The 22,609-nt window shown below is 35.9% G+C and overlaps 1 protein-coding gene across 5 annotated transcripts; it reads right to left on the bottom strand.

Moving 5' to 3' along the window:
* Positions 1-554: 554 nt before the first annotated feature.
* Positions 555-22,061, bottom strand: LOC149837257 (large ribosomal subunit protein uL30y-like). 5 transcript variants are annotated; one of them, XM_090005920.1, is made up of 9 exons: positions 21,957-22,061; positions 20,013-20,198; positions 19,831-19,928; positions 19,125-19,182; positions 18,972-19,051; positions 18,792-18,894; positions 18,488-18,705; positions 14,308-14,350; positions 9,490-9,856 (listed from the first exon to the last, which is right to left on the bottom strand). In XM_090005920.1, exons 2-7 carry the CDS (start codon positions 20,196-20,198, stop codon positions 18,490-18,492), a joined length of 741 nt encoding a protein of 246 aa, XP_089862046.1. In that variant the 5' UTR covers positions 21,957-22,061; the 3' UTR covers positions 9,490-9,856; positions 14,308-14,350; positions 18,488-18,489. The 5 variants fall into 5 exon arrangements, with proteins under 5 accessions (XP_089862048.1, XP_089862046.1, XP_089862045.1 ...); XM_090005922.1 differs by lacking the exons at positions 9,490-9,856; positions 14,308-14,350 and adding an exon at positions 555-734; XM_090005919.1 differs by lacking the exon at positions 14,308-14,350.
* Between the last annotated feature and the right edge of the window lie 548 nt (positions 22,062-22,609).

Raw genomic sequence — 22,609 nt, forward strand, 5'->3', positions numbered from 1 at the left:
TGGGAAGAGCCACAATAAAGAGACCTTGGCCTTCCCAAGATTTGCACCAAAAACGAGTGTGCAAGCCTAGATTTTGTCAAATGCTAATAACTCCACCAACAGTCCATTTTTGTCTTTGGGCTGGTCAACATGAATTCAAATGAGATCCAAGATGGACCACACTAAAGTGGTGCCACCTAGGACCCCCCTCATAAAGACGGATCAAGATCCGGATCCAAATAGGTTGTGAATTGGATTTTGCACCAACACCAAGAGAGAAGCGAATTTGCGAAAAAATAAAAACTACCCTTGGACCCCTACACCCTCTAGTACCACAAAAAGATCCTACAAGGTACCAGAACTATCTGGATCCATAGAATCCGACTCCTAAAAAAAATTAAAAAAAATTTACATGAAATAACTATTGATGAAGCAAAATCCAAAAATATGATTCCGTAATAGAGTCAAAGCAATAAAAGGATCACGATGAGCATAAACTAACTGGGAGATCCACTAGGACCACAGATGTCCTGCAAGCGTGTGGATCGCCTTGGGTAGCGATGTCCATAATGGGTCTGGATATTTGGATTGAGATCCAAATCTGCTTCTATTTCTGGATGCTCTGCATATCCCTCCCAGATTGAAAAGGCTTCGTCCTCGAAGTCGACTCCTCGCCTTCATCATCACCACGGTACCGCTACAAGTGTTTGACGTTGAACACATTTGAAGTTTTGAATTGAGGCGGCAACTGAACCCTGTAAGCATTAGAATTAATGATGTCAGTAACTGCACAAGGACCAATGCGCTTAGGCGCCAACTTACCATGCAACTCAGAAGGTAAACGTTCTTTAGTAAGAGTAACTCATACCAGATCTCCAAGTTCAAACAATACATGTTGATGCTTCTTATCATAGCTTGCTTTATACTTACTGATGTTGTCTTGAAGATTGAAATGTACATGTTCATGAATATCTTGCAACAAAGAAACACAATCTTGAACAGAATTTAAAACAGGACCAACAACAGGAACATGAGCTAAGTCAAGAGGAGAACATGGATTAAAACCATACTAAACAGTAAAAGGGCTAAATCCAGTAGAATGATTTACAGACTTATTAAAAGCAAATTCAGCTTGTGCAATTATTTAAGTTCATGACATAGGTTTATCATTAATTAAAGCTCGCAACAAATTTCCTAAAGACCGATTAACAACTTCAGTTTGACCATCGGTCTGAGGATGATGGACAGTGCTAAATTGTAGATTGGTTCCTAACTTTTTCCATAATTGACGTCAAAAATGACCTACAAATTTAACATCTCTATCATAAGTGATAGTTTTTGGAATGCCATGCAATTTATAGATTTCTTTGAAAAACAAATCTGCAATATGAGATGCATCCATGGTTTTTCTACACGGAATGAAACGAGCCATTTTTCTATATCGGTCGACGACCACAAAGACAGAATTAAGACCATGAGAGGTCTTAGGTAATCCTAAAATGAAATCCATGGTTATATCTTGCCAAGGTTTTTCAGGAATAGGCAACGGAAAATACAACCCAGCATTTGTGACATTTCCTTTCACGATATAACATGTATGACATTTTTCCATGAATCTATTCACTTCCTTTAGCATATGGGGCCAAAAATATGTTGAAGACACTAAATGCATTGTCTTGTCTCGACCAAAATGTCCCTCATTATGTATCTCAGAAATCAAATGTTGCCTCAGGGAACAGTCTGGGATACAAAGTAAATTGCCTTTAAATAAAAACCTATCAACCAATGAGAAATTGTCATGAGGATGACTTGTCACTTCATTAATAATTTTTGAGAAATAGCTATCTGACTCATATAATGACGTGAATTCCTCAAAACCCCAAACGGATGATTTCATGGTAGACAGGAGAATGGTTTTCCTACTTAAAGCATCAGCGACAACATTATCCTTTCCTGCCTTATGTTTCAGAACGAATGTGAACTCTTGCAGATATTCTACCCATTTGGCTCTACGGGCATTCAACTTATGCTGACCATTGATGTATTTGAGAGCCTCGTGGTCAGTATGCAGAATAAATTCTCGATGCACCAAATAATGCCTCCAGTGCATTAATGCTCTGACGATAGCATAGAATTTCTTATCATAGGTACTATACTTCAATTTGGCTTCATTCAGTTTCTCACTGAAATAAGCCACAGGTTTACCTTCTTGACTCAACACAACACCTATACCTACACCAGATGCATCAGATGACAACTCGAAAGCAAGATTAAAATTAGGCAATACTAATACTGATGTCGAACAGAGATAGGATTTCAAACGCTCAAATGATTGTTGAGCCTCCGGATTCCATTGAAAGGTCTTACCTTTAATACAATCGGTCAACGAAGCAGCAATATTGCTAAAATGCGGAATGAACCTCCTATAGAAGGAAGCTAACCCATGAAAGCTACGCACGGCAGTAATGGAGTTTGGCACAGGCCAATCTCAAATCGGCTCGACTTTCGAAGGGTCAACAGATATACCTGACATCGAGACCACGTAACCAAGGAATAAAACTTCAGTGGCCCAAAAGACACACTTAGCGATAGATGCATAAAATTGTTCATTTCTGAGGATATCGAACACTAAATGTAAGTGTTCTAGATATTCAGGTTCGGTTCGACTATATATGAGAATGTCATCAAAATAAACGACCAGAAATTTACCGATGTAAGGTCAAAAAAATTGATTCATGATTCTCATGAAGGTAGATGGAGCATTGGATAGACCAAATGACATTACGAGCCATTCATAGAGACCATCACGAGTTTTAAATGCAGTTTTTCATTCATCGCTAGGCCTAACTCGTATTTGATGATATCTGCTACGCAAATCTAACTTAGAAAATATCTTTGAACCAGTCAATTGGTCCAATAGATCATCCAATCTTGAAATGAGAAACCTATACTTGATGGTTATCTTATTGATAGCTCGACTATCAATACACATCCGCCACGTTTCATTCTTCTTGGGAACAAGAAGAGCAGGAACCACACATGGACTAAGACTTTCACGACCCTTAGTCAGCAATTCTTCAACCTGTCTACGAAGCTCTTCATACTCCGTAGGACTCATGCGATAATGTGGAGCATGTGGCAATACCGCGCCAGGGTATAGATCAATATGATGTTGGACTTCCCGCAGAGGAGGTAATCTGTCTGGTAATTCATCGGGAAAGACTTCACGGAATTCCTCTAAAAGGGGTATGACTCTAGGATCTATGGTGTCAGACTTTGACTCACCACGCAATGAATCAGAATCAACAGATAACAAGAAGTAACACATGCTAGATTGACTCAGAGTCTCTTGGAGCTCGTGTCTAGCAATAAAAGCACTTGAAAGTTTAACTTTTGAAAGAGCAAGTTTGGATGAAGTGGGGTGAGAAATTTGAGTGAAAACTGGAGTACGAGAAGATGAAGCAGATGACGAAGATGAAGACAAAGGTGGTAGATCCATGGATGGCTTTAAATGGATCTTCCGCCCCTCGAATGTGAACGAGTATGAGTTGGATCGATCATTATGAATAACGAAACGGTCATACTGACATGGTCTTCCGAATATCATATGACTAGCATCCATGGGAAGCACATCACACCATACTTGATCGAAATAGGTGTTTCCAATCAAAAATTTGACCAAGCATTGCCGGTCGACACGAACATCAACGCTCTTTTGGAGCCAAGAAATCTGATACAGACGGGGATGAGTCTTATAACTCAAACCTAGCTTAGTCATGGCTTCAACTGAAATGACATTCTCACAGCAACCTGAGTCTATGATGAACCGACACACTTTCCCATTAATGGTGCAAGCGGACTCAAATATGTGAGTTCTTAGCCATCGATCACTCATTTCTTGCCTCGGGGCCAAACAAACTCGCCTCGTGATGAGTGTTTCACCTCGATCAGGTAGCAATATATCCTCTTCCACAAACTCTTCTTCTGGTTCTTCTTCAAAGGATTCAATCTCTGGGTCATAAATGGGATCGAACTCAGGATTGAATTGAACATCCTCTTCTTCATGAATTCCTTCAACGAATAGGGCTTTGCCACGACATTCAGTGGACTTATGACTGGGTTTCCCACAAGTATAGCACTTGATGGGAGTGCTCAAACTAGTGATTCTAATCTGGTTTCCTATCGAACCATTATGGCTCGCAACCCTAGGTGGATTTGAAGCATTGGGGTGACAGTAAGGTGGGACAACTTTTGCACTAGGGACCGTAGGAGCCCGCGCTACGGGTCTAGTCACAGGACTAGGCCTAACCCAGGTCTTTCTCTAGGTAGACCTCTCTCATTGACGTGTCTTTTGATGTGCTTCAAACACAGTCCAACACTCTACGAAGTTCAACATATCTTGTAATTGGAAGTTCAGTCCTCCAATATACTTTGAAACTAATTGTTCTTCACTCTCACAAATGTCATTTCGTGTCACAAGATCATGAAATTCTTCGGTGAATTGATCCACCGATCTAGTTCCTTGTTTCAGACTTTGATATTTTTTATATAGCTCGCGATGATAATTTAACGGCAAGAATTGAGCACGAAGCTTCTGCTCCATATGCTCCCAACGCTCAATTGGAGCTCGGCCCTGATGTCTGCGTGTCTGCTTGAGCTGACGTCACCAAGCTGCAGCTCAACCCTTTAATTTGAGGGATATTAATCTCACACGACGATCTTTAGGTACCTCCTTAAACTCAAGTATTTTACGAACTTCGCTAATCCAATCCAGGAATTCCTCGGGAGTTCCAGTTCCCTTAAATTCTGGGATATCAAAACGTAAGCCTGAATCCCAATGGGATCTTCGTGGTTGTAGGTTATTTCTTCTTTCTGGACTTCGTCGATGTGACTCAAAGTCATCATCAGAATCATACGATTGGGTTTCTCGATTTTCTCGAGAACTATGTGAACTCCTTTCCTCACGTCGATCGTTAAATCTAACATTCTTGGCCATTTGACGAGTTAAATCTTCAACTCGACGATTAGCCTCAGTCAATTGTCTTTGCAGATCTCGCACCTCATATTGATGGTCACGATCATCGTTTCCCCTATTAAAATTAGTTTGACCTCGACCGCCCATTCGACCCGCCATGGTGAATGGTACCTAAAAATATATATTTTTTGAACTCTCCACAACACAAGGAATCGTGTCGGATTGAAAAATCCAACAATCCGCTCTGATACCAAAATGATGCAATGCTACAGTGGACTCGGTATACACTGATCCACGATCCAAGATCCAAACGCATGCGGAAGCTGAAATGATATAGCGTCCGAACAGAACTCTGGAAAACTGATTTTCGGGATCTGTGTGCTCTATTTTGACAAAGGAGATCCAAATGAAAGTTGTGCGTGATTCGCACAGCTTTCCAACAAATCCAAAAATACTATATTCAGAGCAAGAACGACCGCTCCACAAACTCGACACCGGGACTGCTAAACAAGTCCAACACAGATTATCGAAATTCAGGGGGTAGACTGTTTGAAGGGAATTTTGACCCTTCAAACGTTGAAGTTTAAACAAACTCACAACTGACGAAATGAAGGTCAGATCCAGACCTTTCCAGAACACTAAAGATCGCAATTTTCAAAATTTTCTATAATCTTATACGAATTTTTGAATTTTATAATGGTATGAGTTATTGTTTCAGAAAATAAAATTCAAAGATTCGACAGTAGCAGCAAAGATCAATATTTTTGAAGCAACTAAGCAACGATTCAATCAAAACCAAAAACATAAAAGTTGTAGGTCTAGATTATACTTTTCACAGAATAAAAAAAATCGAAATTTCATTCAGGGAATCTCCAGATAATCAGAAAATACCGAACACTATTAAGTTGGTTTTGAACCAAACTGGTGACAGTGGATGACTATTAGACCGAGACTTTGACAGACAGATTCAGGGGTTCAAATGAACAAATCTCAGAAACCTTTCAACTACAAAGTTATAGGAAATCTTCTTAGCTTTCTAGGAAGCTAAAGAACACCAAAATCCGTTCAGAAATGAGTCTGACACAGATGTTTTAGCATAGACGTGTATGTTATCACATAACAGTGATTTGGTCTTTTTGAAAGAACCCGAGTTCATTCACACACATCAACAACCCGAAATAACTTAAGATCAAATAAGACAAGTTTTAACATGAAAAAATACTTCTAACATGCCTTCGCAACTTTTTAATGATCTAATACAATTTAGCAACATCAAATCATGAACAATCGCAACAAATGTGAATAAAAGTAGCTAAAGAAATAGAACGAAGAACCGATAGAGATATCCGGGTTGAAATCGATAATGGTCATCATTGAAAAGCAATCGACGCCACAAGAGAGATACGAACAGTAGGGATGGATGAGCAACCACCACGAACAAACTTAGAACAGCTACCACGAATAGAACATCTTCACAAGAGCACCTTCCACACAAAAATGAAGTTCGGTTTTTCTTTCACACCAAGATAGCTTTCTTTTTAGCACCAACCACACCAAAAACTTTATTTTTCTCACTCTAGAACCAGCCACACTACCAATTTCGAAATTGAACAAGACCCCTCACCCCTTGGTCTACCTCCCTAGTTAAGGGCTTAGGTTGCTTGGGAAGAGCCACAATAAAGAGACCTTGGCCTTCCCAAGCTTTGCACCAAAAACAAGTGTGCAAGCCTAGATTTTGTCAAATGCTAATAACTCCACCAACAGTTCATTTTTTACTTTGGGCTAGTCAACATGAATTCAAATGAGATCCAAGATGGACCACACTAAAGTGGTGCCACAAAGGACCCCCCTCATGAAGACGGATCACGATCCGGATCCAAATAGGTTGTGAATTGGATCTTGCACCAACACCAAGAGAGAAGCGAATTTGCGAAAAAATAAAAAACACCCTTGGATCCCATACACCCTCTAGTACCACAAAAAGATCCTACAGAGTACCAGAACTATCCGGATCCATAGAATCTGGCTCCTAAAAAAAAATTTACATGAAATAACTATTGATGAAGCAAAATCCAAAAATATGATTCTGTAATGGAATCAAAGCAATAAAAGGATTACGATGAGCATCAACTAACTGGGAGATCCACTAGGACCATGGATGTCCAGCAAGCGTGTGGATCGCCTTGGGTAGCGATGTCCGGAACGGGTCTGGATATTTGGATTGGGATCCAAATCCGCTTCTATTTCTGGATGCTCTGCATCAGATTTGTAATAGGGTTTGATGATGTATGTATTGGTGATTTTTATGTAAATAACATGTTTTTATACTGCAATTGAATAATGAGGTTCACACATCATTACATGTGAACATCATGACATTCACACACTATGATATTAACATATCATTAGATATGTTTGCAAACATTGACATGTTGTCTGGAGTTTAATTAGGACATTCTCAAGGTTTGATGTCCGAACATCAGAAAATTCACACACTCTAATATAAATATTCTAATTGGATGATGCTTGCATATCAGAGTGTACGAACATTAGGACATTCACACACTATAATCTTAACATTCCAATTGGACGATGTTTGTACATCAAAGTGTGCAAACATTAGAAATTCACAGATATTAACATGCAAACATCATCTAATCAGAAGGTTAATCAATGACGCGAAAGTCTAGATGTTCGCATACTAATATATATGAACATCATCTAATCATAAGGTTAATCAATTGCACGAATTTTTAGACATTCACATACTCTGATGTGTAAAGTTTAGATACATATTTGTGGACATATGTCTTGACCTTAAGCGAGTTTTTAGTTAAAGGACATGTAATCAACTTTGTGAAGGTTGCGATGTTTGTGATTGTGTGATACGAACATGCAGAGCTTGTTAATGAACATAGATTTGTGACGTTTAAAACTTTCACAACATATGTTTGCGAAGTTTAGAACATATTTGTGGACGTACGTCTTGACCTTAAGCAAGTTTTAAATTAAAGGAGGTTCATATGCAATCAATTGCATGAAGGTCATAATGTTCGTAATTATGTGATGTGAACATGTGGCATTGCTACTTAATGAATACATATTTGTGATGTTAGGGGTTTTCACAACATATATTTGAGAAGTTCGAAACACATTTGCAGACGTATGGCTTGACCTTAAGCGAGTTTTAAGTTAAAGAAGGTTTACATGCAATCAACTGCATGAATGTCGAGGCATTCACAATTATGGGACGCGAACCTGTGGGACTGCTCGTTAAACATACTTGCAAAGGTAGGGACTTTCACAAAATATATTTGTGAAGTTCTTAACACATTTGCAGACGTACATCTTGACCTTAAACAAGTTTTAAGCTAAAAAAGGTTCACATGCAATCAACTGTGTGAAGGTCATGATGTCTGCAATTGTGTGATGTGAACCTACGAGGTTTCTCTTTAATAAACACAGATTTGCAAAGTTAGAGACTTTCGCCGCGAAGTTCAAAACACATTTGTGGGCTTATGTCTTAACCTTAAGCAAGTTTCAAGTTAAAAGAGGTTCACATAAAATCAACTACGTGAAGGTCATGTCATCCGCAATTTTATGATGTGAACCTATCGAGCTCATTAAATGAACACATATTTGCGAAGTTAAGAGCTTTTGTGACATATGTTGATGTTCAGACACACATGTGTATTGACTTTAAGTGAGTTTTTAGTTAAAAGTTGTTTACATGATGACTGTGAGAATATCTTGATGTCCGCACACTTTGATATGTGAACATCATCCAATTGGAAGGTTAATGACCTAAGTGAATGTCTTGAAGTTTATGCAATTCATTAACCTTCCAATAATTGGATAATGTTTATGCATGAATGTAATGAGTTCATAGAATCTGATATGCAAACATCATTCATAACATATCAAAAAATCTATGCATTTAAACACAATATTAAATATTATGTATATGTGATTTACAATCTACAACATTCATACATTCAAATACATTGTAAATTGCTACCAATACATATATACATATATACATTCATTCAAAATCATTGTATGATTCTAATAAATTCATACATATTAATCACAAAATAATGCTAACTTTACAAAACATTTGATGTTTCTTTATGAATAAAAGTACATAATAATTCAATTCAAAAAGTTCTACATTTCTTCAATAACAGCTTCTTCATCATATGCCTTTGGCTTGTCTTCCTTTGCTTTTTTTTTAGAGAAGGCACTGTCATGGTTGGCTTCGCTTTTTTTTTTTGCATGTGGATTCATTGTTATGGTTGTCTCCTCATTTTTTTGGCCTCTGCTTGCATCGCCTTCTTCTTCAGTTCGTCATAGAATTTGACTATTGATGTCCTTATGTATTTTATGTTTTCTCAAAAAGGTTATTAATAAACAACTAATTAGCTTATATTTCAAACACCCAATAAAACTATTCATGACAATATACCTACATGAAAGTGAGTTCATTTCCCTAGCCCAAGTACTTCATGTATATTAGTACAAACACACCACAATCATACTTGTAATAATAACATTATAAAAAACATGTATATGTACATATTGAGTTAACAATTATATACAAAAGTAATTACTTATCATTTTGTTGAAAAATCTTTTGCATAAGACAAACTTGCCAATTAGAGTAAATGTTGTAACCAAACTACTTTGCAAAATAATAAACCTAAAATCTAATATTAATCTTACCTAATATGAGAGCAAACTAAAGATATTATTAAACAAGTTAAAAGTTCATACTAGAACATAAATGTCCTTAACTGCATGCATTGTGGTCTCAGTGGAATTGTTCAGCCTGATCTTTTTTGCTTTCATATTCATTTTCCAAAGAACTCAGCTTTGATTGCCCTAGTTGAGAGAAATTAATATCTGCAATATAATTTAGGTTAAAGAGATAATCACACATCATATATAGTGTAAATGTAAATATAAGTATGCAATATAATAGAAAACCAATAGACTATAACAGATATCATGTCACATTCTATAAAAGAATACCACAAGTTATGGTTCTCCAATAAAGAATGAGCCACAAATCGCCCTTCGAGATTGGCAATCATTTTCTATGAACAATAATGTTAAGCAGTTAGTTTATGTGGGTCGGGAGGAAAATAGGACTATCGCTATTAGGACTCACCGAGAACCACGTGTTAAGGTAAATGGTCTTTGGTAATTTCTTTCTTGTCGCCTCATTTCATAAATAGATGTGTTTCATTTTATTTATGAATCTTTTTATATGCTACACAATCAATATTTGTGATATATTCATATTAAATTTAAATCAATCTTCATACAAATCTAACAAACATGCTAACACTTACATCACTACTAAACAATGTCTCCATGCCAAAATCATACTCGTGCTCTTATTGTTCTGGTTGTTGATCTAGTTGGTTCTCATTAACTAGTTTTCATGGCCAATTGCAATTGAATATAAATAAATATATGCACTACAAATAAATGTATAAACTCATAACTTATTTTCTTATACATCTTACATCAATTGCTTTCATTTTTACAGGAGGTGGCTTGATTGTAGCCTTTTTTCTGCTGCAATATTTTCTTTTATGTGATTTATCCATATCGCCAAAGACCTAAGATATATATATAGAAGGCATAAGGGCAACAAATTTAGCATTCCTTAATAAAAACATTAGAATGGTTTATTAAAAAACTTTTTATAAATATATAAAAGTAATTCATTCAATAATTCTTAACAAATATACACACATTTAACAACAAAAAGTACTAAAACATATTGTTATGCATGTTTTTGCCTGTTGTGGCCAATCTCATTACATATACTGCACTTATATGATACAACATCCTTTGGTATTTTTATTCATCTCTTTACCTTAAGTTGTCCTGGTTTAAGCATCACCTTTGGTGAATAGACTAGAATAAGAGTGGTCGGTGAGTTGTGTGGGTCATTATTCGCCATTGACAAAAATCGAAATGTATGATATACAAATAAACTTTGAACTACTTGTTATAGTAAGCCTTTGGTAGCTTGCCCTCATATAGAATGCATGCAATTGTTTTTGTATATTGTTGTAAAATCTCATACACCTACCAAAGGTTATAAGAGTATTCCCCCTCAACCAGATCAATGTTGCAACCATGAGATCAGTCGCAGGCCTTATATCGATGTCAGTGACAATGTATGACAACCAAACATAGTTGGTGTGCCTTTTATTAGTGACTACATTTTCTTTTACCTCAGGTACAACACCTGGCATTTTCTACTCAAATTTTTTTTCTCAAATAGTGTCATCTACATGATATAAAGCCTCTCAAGCAGATGCACTAGGGACTTATCACATATGAAAAAAAACCATGAATTGAAGCTCTCTACTATATTAGATGTTAAACACTCAATGGTTTCATGTCGATGAAAATATAATCATATGTGGTTTGATCTTGCTCTTGGATGTTTCAAGAAAATATATGCATTGTTGGTTCGTGGATGCTTAAGTTACATTCCACCAAAGTATACTGAGTGGTGCACCAAATTTTATAGCAAAGTTCTCTATCAAGTGCTTCATGCAATATCTAATATGATAATTATGTCATGTGTGGGGATAACATATAAGAGCCTTTAGTACTATCTGATATGACTATCAATTGTCTTTCTCTCTAAACTTGTTCTAGTACATGAGTTCTTGCTTTAGATACTCTAGAAATTATGCCCATGACTTTTTGGACTCCTTATCTAAAACTGCAAATGCTACAGGAAACATCTTCCCATAAGGATTAATATTGTGTAACGACAGCAATATACATATGTCTTATCTTATATAACTATCAATTGTCTTCTCTCTCTAAACTCGTTCTAGAGTATGCGTTCTTGATTCAGATACTCAAAAAATTATGCCCACGTCTTTTCGTACTCCTTATCTAAAACTGCAAATGTTAAAAAAAAATCTCACCAGAAGAATTAATATTTTGCTTCGACAATAATATACACATGTATTTTTTTTAGCAATATGTCATCTACCATAAGAATTGGAGGGCACCCTTTTTAAAAACTATTGATGCATGGACGAAAGGATAAGAGAATGTACTTAAATTGATTTTTTCTATTAGTTTCAATGACCCCTGCAGTTCTGGCATTTATCTTCATCAAATGACCTAAATAGGAAGGAAGTATTTTTAAGGACTCTTCATATGTATCAAATCTTATTTCTTTTGTATGTCCCCATCGACACCATATTTGTTTGTAACTAATCTCCACACCTTCCTCGTGATAGATGTTATTAGTAATTTTTTTAGAGTCATCTTCGAGTTATCATGCAGGTATTTATGAATAACACCTGCAATCCATGCAGAAGAGTCTTTTTTCACTCAAAGGTTGCACAATAAACTATCACATATATGCTCTTTTTCATGTCTTCACTTGAAAGAACGATGTTCTATGCATCTTTGTGCAATGGACTTCCAGGAGAAATCAATCATAGTCTACAAGTTCTTTGTCATGCATATGACTGTCACTCTATTATTGTAGCTCTTCAATAATTTTGTTTTATAGTTATGCCTGATCACATGATCTCTCAAAATTTCTTGACAATGTTTTAGATCATTAAACCTTCGATCGACAACGATGTCTATCATTTGAGTATATTGCTAGTCATTGAAAAGATTTTTGGTCATTTAGTTTTTAGATGTATTTGCTTTAATGATTTTTAATTTCTCTTTATTGTATGATAATTCACAGAACGAGAATGTATTCAACCACGTCTCATAAGTAAAAAAAAAATCTACTACCCAATAAATACTAATATAGCTTATACAATATACCAAGGGTTTGACTTTTCAATTGTTATTTATGTATCATTTGCATCCATCATTAATTGTCCTATGTCCTCTCTTATCATTTCAAAGTCACCCTCATTCAATACAGTATAGTTATCATCATCATCCGATTCTCTATTGTCTACATTATTGCTGCTACCACTAATTTGTTGTTCGTATGCACAAACTAAATTACAAGGCATCATATTTATTTCTTCATTTGCTTGAATATATAAATCATTCTTGTATTTCCAAATTTCATGATTAACCATACAAACAAGTTAGCCTATCAAGCTTGTTTTACCCGATTTTGCTAATGACAAGTCAAGTTGTGGTTAGCGTTTTTGCCCAAGAGTGCTGACAACAACCTAGGTTGTTGTTAGAGCTTTTTTACCATGAATTATAATTAGAGTAATTTATCATTAACGGTAATTATTGTCAACGCAACTTGTTAACGTATCCCGATGGTAACTCATCATCAACCGCCATTTTGCGCCCCCTTGGGATGGATAAGCCTTTCAAAAATCGAAATAGAAAGCCATTCATTCTAAAATTTATTGCCTTAAGCAGGAAATACTTCCAAAGAAACAAAACCATATCCTAATCTAAACCATCCATTCGAACCTATCCTAGTTTCAACTATCAATCTAGATGGATTCCCTAATACGTAAAAAGTGTATCTGGATCTCTCTCAAAACCTATAAATAGGGACATATATTCTTCCCTATTTAGAAGATCTTAAATTTTAAGAATTTGTGCCAATGCGCTGATGAATCCTTTTGCAAAGCCTAGCTTAGTCGACCTAAACTAGGGATCAGATCAACCTAGTCTCATTACATTTGGAGTCCGCACCTAGTTGAAGTGTTGTTCGTGCTCCCCTGCGCTTGTCAACTTCATAGAAAGGGCTATCAAAGCTCGAGGTGAGACTTGATTCCTGTGTCTTTTCATATTTATTTTTATTAATGTATTTTTAAAGTTTAGATTGATCTAACATTTTTTTTTTGTTTTTTTTTGTTTGTTTGTTTTTTTTTTTTTTTTTTGAGTTTTGGTGGCTCCTGTCTCTGAACTCAATTTTCTTTTAGGACATATCTATGAAGGTATGAAACTCTCCAACACCGCTACCCTAAAACGAAGATTGAAGATTCCTAGTTTGGTTGATCTCTGCTCATAGAAGGAAAGGTTCTTTACTTTGAAGAACGGTCCACACACCTCAAAATCCGGATCCATTTTAAAAACATATTTTAAGTGAAAATCCTTGCTTTCTTGCATTTTTCAAAAACTCATGGGGAAGGTGTACACATTCCGTAGAATATCTATATTGTAAGCTCAAATACCATTCAGCACATCCAAATTTACAAAATATGATAAAAATCTAATGAAAATTATCAATGAGATGGTGGTGTACTTTAATCCTTTCTTAGACCATCATTAATAGCCTACACTAACCAAACAATTAACACAACTGCTTACACCAATCACAATTGTTGACTCATACTGAAAACTAGTCAATTCAACCATAACCTCATTACCTCAATTGAATTCATGTGCATTGTTAACCCTAACCCCATTATCCTAAAAAAAAATCGCCAAATATTAGATAAAAGATAAGCAAACAAACATAAATCATCTATAACAACAATCAAAGATAAATATTATAAGGTCAATACACACGCATATATATATATATATATATATATATTAAAACATCCTAAACGTACAATTTGGTAACAAATATTAAATAAAACACAAGCAAATAAACATAAATTATCAATGACAACAACTAAACATAGATACTATAAGACCAATAATATATATATATACACATACAAAAGAAACCTTAAAGAATGTAAGAAAATATATAAAACTCACTTTTTGTCCTAAGTTTTTTGGGACTGAAAGATAGAAAAGTTGGTCAAAAATTTGTCACAACCTCGTCGAAATGCTGCAAGATGAATTGTACAAGAATCACCACAATGAGAAAGGAAAATAGTTAGGGTTCTGACGATAAACACAAAAAAATGAAACTATGATCAGCCAATGACTATATATGAATCAAAAAACATGCGAAGGTAAGAACATTCGTAAAATGACATTGCATTAATAAGAGATTCACATATAATATTTGCGATATTCATTGCATTATGAGATTTTAGTTAAAATTGGTTTGCACATTTTTTACACGAAGGTTGGGACATCAACAAATAAGTGGCGCAAACATGCAATAAAAAAACATGCAAAGGTAAGGACATTCGCAACACATATTTACGAATATCAAACACATTTGCGGACACACATCACGAGTTTATATGGGTTTTTAGTTAAAAAAGGTATCACGATATCTGCGTGAAGGTCACGACATCCATAAATATATGATACAAACCTATCGAGCGAGCTCAAATAAAAAAATATGCAAAGTTTGAAGACATTCGCAACAAATATTTGTGAATATCATATAAACATTTAAGATGTGTGTCTTGACTTTTAAGCCCAGTCGGAAGTAATACTTCAGGTAGAAAAGAGAGAATATTTTCAAAACAATGTGCATCATTTTCAATTATTTTGAATCAACAATAATTTTCACCATTTTGACAATATTTTCTAACTATCCTGGCGTGAAACGAGAGCTTGAGGTTCATCTTTGGCGCATCCTGACATCAATTGTTATCCCTTTTAGGACTTGATAACGGGAGTTTTCAAGATTCCTTCCCTTCTTTGGTATAATCCGAGCGCCTGAGCTCTTAGATTCGCACACTTCCTTATGTCCCCACTGTCCCACCATAAACAGTCCAATTTCGGCTTGAGGTTAAACCACCAATCATTTTCTCGCAAAAGGTCACCAATTTCAAAAGTTATTTAGTCTCAGCAATGAGGCGCCCAAAATCAATCCCTTTTCAAGCTTTAGAGACCCCATTTTCTTTTCTTTTGCAAAACCCCTGTTGGATTTATTGTGCAAAATCTGAAGGTTCCATCACGGTCTCTTCTTTCGAGGATTTCGTTCATTTTCCGCCCAATCAGGTTAAGGGTATAAATCTGAGCCTCATTTGATGAGGTATTTCATTTTCTGCCCAATCAGGTTAAGGGTACAAACCTTAGCCTCATTTGATGAGGTATTTCATTTTCTGCCCAATCAGGTTAAGTGTATAAACCTGAGCCTCATTTGATGAGGTATTTCATTTTCTGCTCAATCAGGTTAAGGGTATAAACCTGAGCCTCATTTGATGAGATATGATTAAGGGTATAAACCTGAGCCTCATTTGATGATGTATTTTATTTTCTGCCCAATCAAGTTAAGGGTATAAACCTGAGCCTCATTTGATGATGTATTTCATTTTCTGCCCAATCAGGTTAAGGGTATAAACCTGAGCATCATTTGATGAGGTATGGTTAAGGGTATAAACCTAAGCCTCATTTGATTAGGTATTTTATTTTCTGCCCAATCAGTTTTTAGTTAAAAAAGATTTGCATGACATCTGCGCAAATGTCATAACTGCCATAAATATATAGTGAATCAATCGAACTCAAACTTTTAAATTCTAGAAGGTTTGCATAGGACTTGCAAACCTCAAAAGATGTGCACATTTGATATGTAAATCTACTTTGTTGGGATTCAACTTAGCCAGGTTTGCATATTATTTTATGCTGATTTCATCAAGTTCATGAAATATTCATGTGAATCTCGTTGTTATTGAGATGTATTGGCAGTTTCTATGGCATACATTGTGCATATGTCAATATGTTAGATTGTGCGAAGGATAAAAAATGTTCTAAAAAATCGAGAATAAAAAAAATTTATAGTGAGAATCAAAAATTTTAGCATGGAGGGATTTTGGCAAATTACAAGGCATTTCCAAGATCACATCGTTTTACAAGGACAATACGATTATTTTCTGTTTAAAAAGTTCAGGTTTCGATTCTGACCTAGGTGGAAAAAATATACATTTTCTCATAACTTTTCAGCATGCAAGGTAAGAACACAATAATGCGATATGATATCTTGAAATATCTGTAAATGGATCTGAATTCAGCTTTTTTTGCAAACAAGATCTTACTGTACTTGTAGGATTCTGTAATGGTCACATCCACGCAAATCTGAAAATTTTGGCTTTTTCGCTCATATCATAAAAAAGAAAGGCAGCTTAACAGTAATTAAAACTACAATATAGACTAAAAAAATTTGGTCAATCATAACTAGCAAAGCTCATTTGAAACTTGATTCGGCAATTCGAATGTCATAAAACAAAGACGCATAAGAATAATAAGTTGCTTCCATTATTACAGTGGTGTCAACAAGGGAACATTTTTTTATAGAAAGCATTTCAAAACTTTTTAAAAAATGCTTCGTAAAATAACTATAATATGGATCTTGGGTTTGAACCTGTCATATGGCATCTATTCTCTGGATTGGTTGCCAAAAAGGTTCACGAGTCTGCTGGGGTTGTTTTATGCAAAATAATTTGCTTCTTTGAAACTTGGAAGTTACCAAAACAGCAAATAAATTTTTTAATCCAATTTCAGGGAAAATAGTGCTAATCTATTAGACCCAAAAAGGCGAGTGCACGCTTTCGGGAGAGAGAGAAGCCCTTAATAGTGGACGCACAAAGTGTCCACTGTTATCAGAAGCTTCCTCTTTTTCGGACCAGAGACGGACGATTTATTGGATTTTTTGTATTTTTTTCAAAGTTCCTACTGTACAGATGTGATCTATATCCTTGTTTTTATAGAAATCAGTTCTTGGAGCATGTGATTCCGAAGCATGGATATGTTTTAAAAATTTTCATAAATTTTCAAGGCTTCAAATACCATTTTTTTATATCCAAAATTCATTATCAAAGTGTCCATTTATAGTAAATCAATCCTGCCGAACACATCTGTACGGTCAGAATTTTGATAAAAAATACCAAAAAAAATCATAGGCAAGGTTTGGATATATATATGCAGTGATCAAACAGATGGTGAGAGACAATCTTATTCGTCTATATCAGACACTAAACTTTAGCACAGTAATTATCACACAGAGAAACAACATAACTTTATATAACTGCCCATGAAGGGACAGATCTGATAGGGGCGACTTATGAACATCATCAAGCTGACAGGACATCAAGTTTGGAACCACAGGTGAACGTCCCTTGGCACAAGGCTGAAGCTGGTGTAATCCGTAGTGGAAAAGGGAGACCTAGGGTTTTTACACTAATGAGCTCAGAGTGGGGATTTTCCTCGGTTATACAAAAAAATATTTAATTATGAATATATTTACATTAATCACATGTGATACTGACGCTCGCAAACACCCCCCCAATGTTAACATGCTAAGCAAAACAAAGATGTATCAACAACTTAACTGAAAAGAGGACAGAAAAAATTGCACATCCATAAATGGGAAAAAGGATAGAGCAACATGCCCTAAATCATCTAAAATAGAACTCTACTTACAATCAATCATAAACACCTGAGCACAGACTAAAGTTTCAAAAACCACATAATATTAACAAAACCATCAAATCTTGCAAATGGGTATAGCAAGTAAAGTCTGCATCCAAAACAGTAAGAAACAAATTGGACAAATTGATATCCGTGTTCAAGGGACTACAAAATTCATTACCAAGAGAACAGTTTCTCATTGAGATATACGGTCAAAATACATATCTAGCTTACCAAAAAAGAGCTGAGATGCTCATCAAGCGAAAATTCAGAAAAGAATGGAATCACCTCTAGTTCATTCTCCTGATCATCTCATTGATCTTATCTTCACGATTTCCAGCATCACCACCCTCAACATAGTGGTTTCTCTTCTTTTTCAAGCCACCGGATGGGGCACTCAGCTTAAATGGCCACAAAAAGTTGTTTGCTTCTTTGAAATGGGGCCCCACGGTCATTATCTCGTGAATCAGATCTTCAACGCAAATTATACCAAACTTACCTAAAGTCTGAAACAAACAGAAACTACTTTAGACAACCACCACAAAGAGACAGCGGTGTGACTGAACAAACAAATAAATTGGTGGAAGTATACCTCTCCAACAATGGAATTGTCTGTCAATGCAATTCGCTGATTCTTCAATTTCCCATAACCTCTTTTGTAAATAAGTTCTCTTACGCTCTTCAAATTAGGGTAGCTGATGGAGCACAAGAGAAATGATCAACAAGTAGTAAAGGTATCAATTGCATTTTAGATACACACATAGAAACGTACCCGTATGTTACATAAGGCTCAACCTTGTGCAACATGTTCATCGTTGCTTTGTTTACCTTCAGGAAAACACCATTGAATATCTACAAGAAAATATGTCATCACACTAATCCTAAAGCATCGAGGTTCAAATCATAAGCATTGTGATAATGCTACCTGTCTCAGGCGCAACAACTGCAAAATCTTCCTTGTCTTGGGATGCATGGCATTGATACTGGAAAACATAAGAGATCAAGAACTAATTAAAGGCATTGGAAACAAGTATCTTGCATAAATTCAAGGATTTAAAATGAGTATGGCAAATCATTCTGGTTTTTGGTATGTAATTACATGATCCACTTCAAGATCCCCTGTCTAAGGACAGAACTAAAGAGAAACTGATGAACAAACTGAACCCCAAGAAATGTAATTCAGCTGCATGGCAGCTGAGATGCAACTCTTTGATGACCAAAGAACAGAAAATTCTAGATATCAAGTGAAAAAAATTCAGCCATTCAACACCAAGATTCAGTTGCATATATCAGGATCCCCATAACATAGAGAGCTAGAAGCCACCATTTTCTTGCAGTCTACAAGGTAGCATACAGCATTATCACATCCCACTAGAACTAAAAACACAAGTTCAAACTTCATATATACTGAATTTTGAATACCAAAAGGGAAAAAGAACCACATATCATTCATTCAGGTACCAAGTGCGTCAAGCAAGTTCAATATTACTGATATCTTGCTGAAAGTCAATTGTACATACAGGCACTTGATCTCAGATGGCAGTTAGAATAAGCAGAAAGCATCACCATAAAAGACATAGTAGAAACAGACTAACTGATCCATTCCACACAAAAAGTGGTAATAAACTCACCCACGAATACGGATGATGAAAATCAGCTTCGCTTCTGGGTTGACATAAAATCCTCCTTTTAGTTTTGCCTCTCGCTTCAACCTAATGAGCTCCTTGTCCTACCAATACAATATTACAAACCAATTAACATCAGGTGCACACGTGGATTAAAAAAAAACATCAGTTTGGAATGATCATCTCACATTCTCCTCATACTCATTTGCATATGCTTGAGCCCTTTTGAAGATCAGCTTCCGGTTTTCAGCATTCTTCTTCCTCTTGGCATCAACCTCTTGCTTCTTTGCCAAATTCCACTCCTCAATTCTCTTTCTCTTCTTCAACACAGACTCTGGAATGATGAGAGTGCCTTTCTTCTCATCTTCACCCATCTGCACAAGTAATTTTCAGACACAAAATCACATCCTCTGAGTGAAAATAAAATATTAAAACCCAAGTTCAGTAATTTTCAACTGTTAAGAGAACTATTTGAACATAAAAAATAAAACAAAAATAGTTAATCTCACAGCTAAATAACAATGTAAAACCACACATCAACAAAGTGAAATAACTGGGGTGCACATAAAGGACATCTGCAATAAGCATTATGTCAGTCCACATAATAACCAAACCAGGACATGCAACCCATGATTCTGGTGACTGGTCCACAAGCCCAGATACAAACCACTTGAATTCATTGCAATTAAATTTCCAGTTCTAGTGCATCAATTAATAGTTCTAATTCCAAATTCAACATTTGGATACCTGGGAACTGGAACAAAAACTATCTTTGGAACACAATCATATCTAAGTTAGCAAAATCAACATGTTCAGGTCATGGCACCAACACAACCATTGAATCCAACTGATCAGAATTGATTTTAAAACATTGTGTTCCCCATCTTAGAATCCCAGATTTGAGAGAGAAAACCTATATGGGTTGCCCTATTCATAGGCCAACCCCATGACTACACTACCATATACTGATCAATAAGCTCGCTGTGCAGCAAAGCGCAACTAAGTGAGAAAACAAATTACATAAAAAAGTCACATGAAATGGGATTCTCCTCACTCTCACAGTTATATAAATATTTCAAGAACACCTTTAACGAACCCTCTTGCGCAAAATTTCTGAGAGCAGTACAATGTAGCAGGGGACATTATTGTTAATCAATGTAAACATTATCATATAGCATTCACAAAATCGAGTCCTAGGCAAATTAAAAAGGGAGATAAAAAAACTCTATAATACAAACTATCCAACACAATCTCACTTATCTGAGACACTAACCTATACTCGACGAATCATAGCAAGTCCCTTACTCTCTAAATTTGAATAAAACTCTTATGATACAAGCAAGCAAGTGAATGACACATACATGGCCTACAAACCATCTAAATCATCAGTTACAGTTAATAATCTGTGCCTAACCATGAAGAATATGGCCCCTAAACAAATTTGATGCGATAAACCCAAATATCCGCTTCTGAACAAATCGCTTTAGGCGATGAATAACAAGCGAAGGAATGAATTGTCAACGTCCATAAAAAACTATGACCCCAAATTTGGTAAAAAAAATGGAACAATGAATATCAACCACAGTCAGACCAGGGAATTGGTTCACTAAAAGTGGACATAGGACAGAGTTAGATATCGATTCGGTGCTTTCTCATAACCATTGGAACATTGCCAAGATGATATATACCTTTCTTGGCCTTTTCACTAGGATCAAATATGTCCACTACGTTAAAACTATACTGCAGATCCAATTGAGGAATGATCTTGCTTTCTACGCTAACAAAGATACGGAAGAAGACTACCATCTCGCTTTGGCTAGTGATGAAACCAAGTAATGCAAATCATTCAGGATAAAGAACTTTCGAAGAAGAATATCGTCAAATCTATAGTAACAGCAAAACCCCAACTCCCCAAATTCACCAAAAAAAGTATTTCGTGTCTTCAAAATAACAGATGGGATTTGTGAGTTTCTGCTATTTTATCATTTCTCGAAGAATAACCGGAAACCCCGCAAACCATTTGAGGGTTTTATGTCGATCCGTAGATTGTAAAAGAGAAACGCATAAAGAACGACCACTGCAGATGGTTCTCGCGTATGCAGAGAGAGAGAGAGAGAGAGAGAGAGAGAGACCTTTCGATTGCTTCTGTGTGATGTTCCTCAGAGACAGAGAGAGAGAAAGAGAGGGCGCCAAAGAGACAGGCGGAAGCGCAGAGAGGGAAGAAATAAGGCCGCGATGTTATTTTAGGGTTTTGATCGGACGGTTCAAACGCTCTGCTAATGTAAACGGGTCGGATTCTGTTCTAGGATGCAGCTACTGTTGAATCTAACGGGTGCAAACGGATCGGATACCGTCGGATATCCGATCTCTATATGGCATATTATTTTCAGATTCGGATCCTTCAAGTAAGATCCTAATTTGCATTTGGATCGGACTCAGATTCGCTTAATTTTAGATCAGGTTTAGATCTGTATTTTAGGTCGGATCTAAATTGGATTTGGATCAAAATATGATCTGATGCATTTTTTACATGTAAGGAGCATGTTTTGGATGTGTTTTTTGCTAGATCTAGTACTACCACATATAGTTCAGGTCTGGATTCAATTTTAAATCATTGGATATTTCTCCGATTTGGCTGAAAGAATCTGATCCTTTTGCAGCTCTAATTGAATCCAATACAATCAGGACTCTCCTACCATAATCGGAGCTGAATTGGAATCAGATTAGATATTTAAGCTACTAGATATGCCTTTTGCATTGATTTGGAATTGGATGCTGGCTGGTT

Source organism: Nuphar pumila, chromosome 5, assembly GCF_984573655.1.
Source record: "Nuphar pumila chromosome 5, dmNupPumi1.hap1.1, whole genome shotgun sequence".
In the NCBI taxonomy this organism is placed as follows: domain Eukaryota; kingdom Viridiplantae; phylum Streptophyta; class Magnoliopsida; order Nymphaeales; family Nymphaeaceae; genus Nuphar; species Nuphar pumila.